The 9,778-nt window shown below is 38.5% G+C and overlaps 1 protein-coding gene across 1 annotated transcript in view; it reads left to right on the top strand.

Moving 5' to 3' along the window:
- The window catches only part of PLD5 (phospholipase D family member 5), an 864,342-nt gene that overhangs the window by 438,180 nt on the left and 416,384 nt on the right, over positions 1-9,778 (top strand). Inside the window, exon 3 of the mRNA XM_007954513.1 lies at positions 3,984-4,152. Coding sequence (XP_007952704.1) covers positions 3,984-4,152 — 169 coding nt within the window. The remainder of the gene's footprint in view (positions 1-3,983; positions 4,153-9,778) is intronic.

Here is a 9,778-nt window from a genome sequence, read left to right as displayed (position 1 = left end):
ACTAGTTGGAGTTTAGTTCACTTCTATATCCTTCCCTTCAAAGCTCAGGGCTCCAGGATTATCTTCTGTATCTGTGTTAATTGGTTCCCCTTTTCTTTATTGAAGATGGTCTGTGAAGTCTGTCTGCCTATTCTGCTGTCTTACCGGAACCACTTACCTTATTTTTATGAGAAGTAGAAAAATGTGGGATGGTATGAAGAAGGGCAATATGGAGCCATCTATAATTATATGATCATTCTACATCCCTCACTTCATATTTTAGCCACACTTCTTGAGTCTTCTGTCTTTCTTGGGATGCCTTTTATATTGAAATAAAATTGAAGCTGGTCAGTCTATTTGTTAGCAAAAAACAAAGAAACAAACAATACAATCACTGCCATGGAGTTGGATCTGACTCATAGCAATCCCTCCTTGTGTTTCCAAGGTGGTATCACTATGGAAGTAGATTGCCAACCCTCCTTCCTGGGAGTGGCTGGTGGGTTTGAACCTCCAGCCTTCTGGTTAGCAGTCAAATGCCTTAAGCACTATGCCACCAGACCTGCGTATTTGTTAGCAGCTATTATATTTTAGTTTTTTTGGAAGGATTATTTTTTGTTTGATTGATTGTTTTTAAATATAATCATTGGTTGTAGGGGAGGCTATAACATAGATAATTGGACTTAAATGAGAATAGAATTAAAATATCCAACTTTTACTTTTGTAACATTGCCTTCAAAGTTTTAGCCAGTAGATAAAATAGCCTGCCCCTTTTTTAACCTTAGCTTCTGCTTTGGCTCCCAGAACTATGCATTCTCCTGGCCCTCTTCTGGCTTTCCTTCCTCTCTAATGGTCCTGACTCTAATGGTTCTGAATCTTCTCACCCTTTTCGTACCAGAAAAATGTAGACATTTCCTTGCAACAGCTTTTAGGCTGGTTTTCTCTTGATTATTTTCTTTCCTTGATAATTTCTCCCAATCTCCAGTTTACTTCAATCCCCATGTTTCTTGTTAGTTTTAACAAACCCACCATCTTCTTAGTAGCTTACATTTAAGCAAACTCAGCAGATATCCTTTGGACACTCACTGTGAGCTAAGCAATGTGTTAAGTACTGGGCCTACAATATTGAACCAATAGAGTAGGTCCCTGCCTTTATACAGCCTACAATCTATCATTCTAATATGTACCAAGTAAAGTCAACCTTGAACAAGGAATTCAAAGGGAAAACAACGTTTTAAACAGGGACAAGCAGAGTGTTTAGATTTACATTTTTAAAAGATAAATCTAACTGCAGTATAGAAAATGGCTTGGAGAGGGATGAAAATCAATGTAAGGAGACAGTTGAAGGTGATTATAGTAGCCCAGCTAAAGGAAGATATGATAGCCCTGCAATAAAATCTGAGTCATCCTTGACTCCTACCTTTTTCTCTTACCTATTCCTCTTATCCATCAAACACTAAATCTTAAGATTTGGTTTCTAAAATTTCCTTTACTGACATGCTTCTTTTATTCCTATTAACCTAATTCAAACTGCCTGTTTTTCTTTCCTGAACTATTGCAACAGCCTCCCCACTGATATATGAACTTCTAATCTCCCTTTATGGAGGCCTGGTGGTGCAGTGGTTAAGTGCTTGGCAGCTAAGGGAAAGGTGGAGGTTGAACTCACCAGCAGCTTTGGAGAGAAAAGACCTAGTGATCTACTCCCATAAAGATTTCAGCCTAGGAAGCATTATGAGGCAGTTCTACTCTGTCCTATAGGGTCACCATAGGGTCTGGTCTCTGTGAGTCAGAATCTACTCAACAGCATATGATAACATTCTCCCTTTTCTCCATTCCAGTATGTGAATGACTATGTTGTCTGAGTATTCTCCATTCCAATAGGGATATGGTGGTATATCTGAGTTATCCCCTTAAAACACACTTGGTTGCTCCCAAATACATCAAAATTAAGTCTACACTCCTCTTTCTAGTCATGCTTTTACAGTATAGTCCCACTGACCCTGCCATCACAAGCTTCCCCCAAGCTCTGTACTTCACTCACCCCTTATCTCCTCAACTCCCAAGTATCCAGATATGCTATTATATGCTATAAGCTTTATTCCTACCTCCATGACTAGTTCAGGCTCCTATCTATACCTAGGATATCTTTCTCTTTCAGCTTACCCATAGAATTTATATCTTGAAAGCCCCATATCAAGTTCCACTTTTTGTGATTCCAGATGCCCCCAACCAGAATTAATTTACCTTTCCTGCCCATGTTCCAATGATACTTCAGATGATGCATTAGCTATCTAAGTGGGACTTCTTACTCCTGTTTCAATATTTGTTAGAGATGCTCCCACTAGATTATAAATTCCTGCAGATTTTGGAAAATTTGTCAGTCATTTCTGTATTGCTTATAGTGATTTTTTTTGTACTGTGCTCAAAAAAGGGCTTAACAAACTCATATAGATCATGAGTGGTAGGGTGTGATTAAATCACCAGTCATGAATCTCTGGGTCACATACCCAAAGTCCATTCAGGTACTGTAGATTCATCAAAGGAACAAGAACATTTTACTAGTAGTATTGTTTTTGTTTCTAAACTGGCTAAATGGAACAAATCTCATTAAGAGCAACAGTTTACAGTATTATTGAGAAGTGCTGGATTCCATGTTGAAAGCTGAACTTCAATCAATAAGTGTTTTTTTGAGCCCAAATGATACATCAGAGCCCTGGTGGTGCAGTGGATAATTGCTCGACTGCTAACCTAAAGGTTGGTGGTTCAAACCCACCAACTGCTCCATGAGAGAAGGGTGTGGCAATCTGCTTCTGTAAAAATTAGTCTTGGAAACAATATGGGGCAGCTCTACTTTGTCCTACAGGGTCACTATGTACTGGAATTGACTTGAAGGCATTGGATTTGGAGTTTTAATTATATATCAAGCAGTACAGATGAATAAAATACATCCCTGTTCTGGCAGCACTCAGTGGTATCATAAGAGTTTTTTGAACTTTTCTCATCAGGAATTACAGGAGAACATACATTTATTAAAGTGGAAAAAATTGTTCACCCCTTTATTAAAATACCACATTTCACCTGGCTAACTCAGAATTGAAACCAGCAGTGTCTTAGCTACAACCCCAAGGAGAGCCAAACACAGTGTTTATCTTGTTACTATATAGTGCCTAAGGCACTTGACTGCTAACCAAGAGGCTGGTGGTTCAAACCCACCAGCTACTCCTCGGAAGGAAGGGTGGGCAATCCTACTTCTGTAGTGATAACTGCCTCGGAAACCCAAGGAGGGGTCGCTAGGAGTCGGGGCCAACTCGATGGCAAATAACAACAACATATAAAAAAGTATAAGAAACAAAACAGATTTATTAGAATATGGTAGATTGTAATTTTTTTATTACATGATATTTATTACCTTCTTACATACTCTTCATCTCAGACTTTCATATACCCTGCAACAGACAGGTTTTTATAACTTTCTTCTCAGTATCACTTAACACCTTATGGTGGGAAGCATCTCTAGAGGTGTTAAGCAATAATAACATTTATTGAATTCCAACATTGTTAAAGAGAGTAGAAACAGACAAAACCTAGTTTATAGTCTCAAGTAGCACATAGAAGTAGTACCTTATAAAATAATTTTGTTGCTGTAGAAATAAAAAAAAATAAAGTGGTGGTGGTGGGGTGCATATTACCAGAAGAAGAAGTTTTTGTATGAGATTCTGATTTTTTTTTAAAAGACTAGTTTGAAGCTGTACAATAGGGATAAATACCAAGATTTTCTAAAATATGAGAGCTACTTATAGAAAAAGGAAACAAATTCACAAATCATAGTAGATTAGCATAGGGGAAACATAAATGGTGTTTGATGGAAAACTAAAAGTTAAGAGGAAAATATACATCAGAAAGAGTAAATGGTATTGTTTTCGGATGTCTCTGTATGTGTGTATAATGATCTATGGCTTCAAATTTGACTAAATTTTATTTGTCTGTTTTTCAAAATCTTTTCTAAGAATTGCCCTGGTGGAAAATATTCCTGAAGGCCTTAACTATTCAGAAAATGCACCATTTCACTTAACACTTTTCCAAGGCTGGATGAATTTACTCAACATGGCCAAAAAATCTGTTGACATAGTGTCTTCCCATTGGGATCTCAACCACACTCATCCATCAGCATGTCAGGTAAGCTGCATCCTTTATATGTGCTGTGGTTTTACATATGTGGGTTTTCTGTCTTGAATATTCTTGTCTTCTACTCCTCAATCTCACTGTTTTTCTTCAATCTTCCCTCATCCCATAGTGCATATACATGATTATACTTAGGTCCATGTGCCTTTGTTAATCCATATGCTGCTCAGCACCTACCAGAATGTCAGGCTTTCGAGGACAAAATCTTGTTTCATTTTTCATAGAATTGGCTCACAGCACAGCCTTGCTGTGTTGCAGTCTCAGGGCACCATTCACACACCCCAAAGTTGTATTTTGCACAACCTGCATGGTTACAGTTCTAATTCTATAACTGCTTACTGAGGCATTTATTTGTTTAATTAGGGTTATAATTTGCCTTTAGGTTACAGAGCCAATTTTGTAAAAGAGTGGAGTCATACTTCCTAGTATAACTGTATATTCTTGTCTCTGTCATATTTAGATGAATAGAAAACAGAAATGTGCTAATTAAAGAAAACAATCTTTGGAAAACTGACTGATCTAAATGATTTCTGAAAGAAAGATTCTGAATATGAGAAAAACAATCCCAGTGATATTTTCTTCAGTGTGATTATTTTCTTTTTATTGGTGGCACCACTGTAGTTTGCACTCACTATCCAGGCCACTCTAGCCAAGCATATGACCATTGGCCTATATGCAAATGTCCTACTTAGGTCAAGGGTAAAAATCAATTCATCTTTTTGTATAGAAAATATGTTGGCATTGAGACTATAACCATTACATCATTGATGCTTTGAAATCTACTACTCAATTTTACTATTTTAAGATCAAAAGATATCAATTAGGTAAAAATAAATAAGCAAACAAAATAACAGCAAAGCATACTAAAGAAAAATTGAATAATTTTGTTAATTGTATTCTGTACTTCTCCACCCGTACTGATTGAAAAGATATTTCAGGGTATCTCTTGCCACATGATACATTATCCCAAAATGTAGTGTCTTTTTTTTTCTTTTTTTTAAATATATATATATATATATGGCAATTGTTTATACATTTATGATTCTGGGCAGGGTTTGGCAGAGATGACTTATCTATAATCCATAGTGTGGTATTGGTGAGAGTGACTTGGCAGAGGTGGCAAGATCCAAGATGGCTTCCCTCACGCATCCAGTATCTTAGGTGGGGTGGCTGGAATATCTGGGGGCTGGCTAGATCTCTTTCTCTCTGCATGTAGTTTCATCATTCAGTAGACTAGCCTGAGCTCTTCACATGCTGGTTGGATCTTAAAAGAACAAAAGCAGAACCTATGAGGCTTCTCTAAGTTTTGGATTGAAAATTCCAAAACGTTGTTTCTGCTTAATTGATCAAAGCAAGTCATAAGTTCAAGACAGGTAGAGTAATACTGTGTATAGAAATGAGAATTGTTAACAACCATCTTTGGAAATAATATACCACAGTCCACCCTCTAGACATAGTAATACTTGTGTCTTCTGAATGCAAAATATACTCATATCATCCCCCAAAGCTTTCGTCCCATTACAACAAAGGCTTACTGCCCAAACTTTTCTTCTCCATGAGGTCGGGATCTAGCTGAGGCTTCTCATGTGCAAATCTCTTCATTTGGAAACTTGTGAGCTCAAAAGACAAATTGTATGTGCCCCCCCAACACACATACACATACTCCCAACATACAATGGTGTGACAGGGATAGAATAACTTCTATAGACACATCTATTCAAAAAGGGAAAACATGGAGAACACACATCAGCTGTTGGTCCATATCAATTCTGAAATCCAGCCAGGCAAATGCACCAGTTTTTCTAACTCTAGCACCAAGGCATGTTTCTAGATGGAACTGAATTCTTCCCTCTATGAGTGTTTTCCTAATCCATTGTTCTCAGAAGCTCTTAGTTAGACCTCTGCATTGTTCTTCCTTAACCATATGAAATGGCCTGTATTTGGTTCTAATTTATTTCTGAGCCTGTTTCCTGCCATTGGAAATTTGAGACCCCACAGACCTCTCTTCCTTTCAAAACATCTCTGTTATTTTTTAGTCCAAATGGTAAAACTCCTTAAAAACTTTGTAGACCTTCTGTATATCAAATTATAATCCACTCTATTAGTAAAAAAGTTGCATCCACAAAAATCTTACTGACAAGTCCTTATCTATTTTGCACTGACACAGGTGCTGGAGGACACAACCCTTAAAATACTAGGATCCTTTTTATCTAGCTGAGATAGTCTAGAAGGCACTACTTTAAGTCTTTCAGACAACTTAACAAGGATCTTACAGCCACACTCTTGATTTGTTCTTTACCCTAAGGACATGTCACTTTGAGAATATTTTGATGAATGGAGAGACTATTCTAGACTCTATATCTCTAAATTCTTCACAGAAAGTAAATAATTCCTTACTTAGTTGATATTTTCTTTTTTTGTAATACTTTACCATATACCACTAAAACTTTGATATTCTGCTGAATCTACAAGGTCATTAATTATATTTTCTATCTTCCATGTAAAGGAGCTCTGGTGGCATAGTACCTAAGGCATTTGACTACTAACTACAAGGTTAGTAGTTCAAACCCACCAGCTGCTCCATGAAAAGAAGATGGGGCCATCTACTTCTGTAAAGATTTACTGCCTTGGAAACCCAATGGGGTCACTATGAGTAGGAATTAACTCCATGGCACTGGGTTTGATTTTCTTTTATCTACCACGTTACTTCAGGCAATAGTGTTGCCAAATATTCTGCTATTACATAATATGGATCTCCTTTTTAGCCGCTAATAGGAGACCTCTCCAGCCTCCACCACCACTGCATCCCCAAGGCAGTTCTACATACTTTAGGTTTTGGCTACAGCAGCATTCCACTTCCAAGAACCAGTTTCTATTTCATTTATCTGTTACAATATAATGACCCCAAAACTTATGTCTTTTTTCTTTTTTATGATTTTGTGGGTTGACTGTACAATTCTTTCACTCCTCATAACTGGCAAGATCACTCATACAGTTGCACTTAGCTGGGAGATGGGTTTGGGCTGGATTGTCTGAAGGCTGCTGAGTCTCTTTCTCCCTAGGTGGTCTGTCATTCAATAATCTAACCCAAACTTTTTGTATGGTGGCTAGATTGCAAATAAAGAGAGTGACAGCAACAAGACTTCTTAATACCTGGACTCCCAAAACATTACTACTGCCACATTCTGGTCAAAGCAAGTCACCAGCCCAGTCCAGATTCAAGAGGAAGGGCAGTAGAGTCCAGGAGTATCAGGCACATATAAGAATGGGAAGAATTGCTGGCAGACGACTTTGGAAATGATCTATTATAGCATCTGATGGTGTAGACAAGAGATAGTTCAAGTTGTCCTTCCTTATTCCTAGATAAGGCTAGCATATGGCCACTGAGTTGAACATGACCTATGAGTTTTACTGGGAGCTCTGGTAGTGTAGTGCCTAAGGCATTTGACTGCTAACCAGAAGGCAGGTGGTTCAAACCCACCAGCCACTCCTCAGAAGGAAGATTGGGCAATCAACTTCCACAGATATGCCGGCTCAGAAACCCAAGGAGGGGTGGCTATGAGATGGGATCTACTCGACAGCAGCTGAGTTTGGTTTTTTGGTTTTTATGAGCTTTACTTTGACTTGGTGATTCACACAGTGTACTTGGGACTAAACCAGCACAAGCATCCATATTGTATGGGTAGGAACTGTCAGCATCTCCAGTGATGTGTATCACTACAGAGCTGCAAGTGCTAATCACACAGTGGGAATGTTTGCATTTACACTTAGATTTCATGACCTGATGCCACTAAAGAGGCATCATAATATCTTCTCTGATATGCTGTCTGTTAGGAATGCTGTATTTTTCTGTCCAACTACAAATTCATCTTTGCTAAGTGGCTCTATTTTTACATCTATTATTTCTCTCTGATCCTTACCTATTTAATATTCTTTTTCCTTTCAATATTATTTTAATCAGTCTAGATTCATGGTTCATTTGGAGGTACCTGGTGAGTCCATTTGCAGGATTCAAGGAGTCTCTGGAAGCACTCAGTAATTTTAGCCTGCTCTGTGATGGGTGTGATATTGTTCAAACCAATAGCATACAGGCACTCAGATGACATTATAGGGAAATTAGAGTTCCTGAATGGGTGACTTAGTATCCTTCTTTAAGATAGACATGATTCTTTAGTCTAAGGTTGTTTGGCCTTTCCTTGCTTTAAACCTGAGCTTTCTTCCTAGTCCTTCAGGTGTTTGCTAAACCCTTGCTACTGTGGCCCCAGGACCAGCAGCATCTTTATTATCTGGGAACTTTTAGAAACACAGACTCTCAGGCCCCCATGCACTCTACTTGAATCAGAATCTCAATTTTAACATGATCCCCAGGTGATTCATAGACACAAAAAAGTTTGAGAAGAACTGAATTAAACCATCTGACCTCACCTATGAGTTTAGCAAAGTATCCTAGGTGTTCAGACTGTCTGGTAGTGTGATGATTAAGATTGTGTGTCAGCTTGGCTGGGCCATGATTCTCAGTGATTTAGCAGTTATAATGTAGTCATCCCCCATGATGAGGTCAGATTTAATGTAATTAAAACATTATGAGATCAGCTGTAAGCAGCCAGTTAGTTTAAAGGGAGTTTCCTTGGGGGTGTGGCCTGTATCTAATTTATATGGACCTCTGGCAAAGCACACTCTTTTTTGTTTGTTCTGGATCCTGCATCTGGCTCCTCATCATCTGACCTCCAGTTCTTTGGACTTGAGCCAGTGGCCTGCCATACTGTCTTCTCATCTTGGGATTTATCAGCCAACACAGCCCATGAGCCAGCAGTTTGCCATCTGACCTCCCAATCTTGGGTTCATCAGCTTCTGCAGCTACATGAATAAGGAGGAACTTTCAACCTGACATCTGTCCAGCCCCATAGACTTGAGACTGGAGATAAATTTCTTTCTCTCTTTATTTCTCCCTCTCTCCATCTATATATATATACATACATATATAAATGCATATATAAACTTCACTGGCTTTGCTTCTCTAGAGAACCCAGCCTAAGACAGGTAGAGACAGGTCATCAAGGAATGACACAAACTTTCTATATTAAGTATCCTGAAGTTTCATAACAGGGTAACACTATCCTTCTGTGCTTTGTTCACAGAGAAGTGGTAAAATGGGGAGTTGAGTACAGAGAGGGACCAGGTCTGTTCTAGTACAGTGACTGATAAATACTGTTGGTGTTGTTATATTATTGTTAGCTGTCCTCAAGTTGGCCCCTGACTTGTGATGACACCTGGCACAACAGAAGGAAATGCTGCCTGATTCTACACTATCTCCATGATAGTTTGTGGATTGAACTTTGGTGATTCATACAGTTTTCACTGGCTGATTTTTAGAAGTAGATTGTGAGGCCTTTCTTTCAAGTCTGTCTTATCTGGAAGTTCCATTGAAACCTCTTCATCATTATAACAACATTGAAACCTCCACTGATAGACTAATGGTGACTTAAGGTGCATTCAGGGGGGTTCTGGCAAGATGGCAGACTAGGCAGAAGGACTGCACAGACCCTCTTCAACAAAGAAAAGGGAAACCAATTAACACAGACACAGAAGATAATCTTGGACCCCTGAGCCTTGAAGGGAA

This window comes from Orycteropus afer, unplaced genomic scaffold, assembly GCF_000298275.1.
Source record: "Orycteropus afer afer isolate SDZICR_OR568_19922 unplaced genomic scaffold, OryAfe1.0 scaffold00463, whole genome shotgun sequence".
Classification (NCBI taxonomy): Eukaryota; Metazoa; Chordata; class Mammalia; order Tubulidentata; family Orycteropodidae; genus Orycteropus; species Orycteropus afer.
This window is presented reverse-complemented; position numbering and strand designations above follow the sequence as displayed.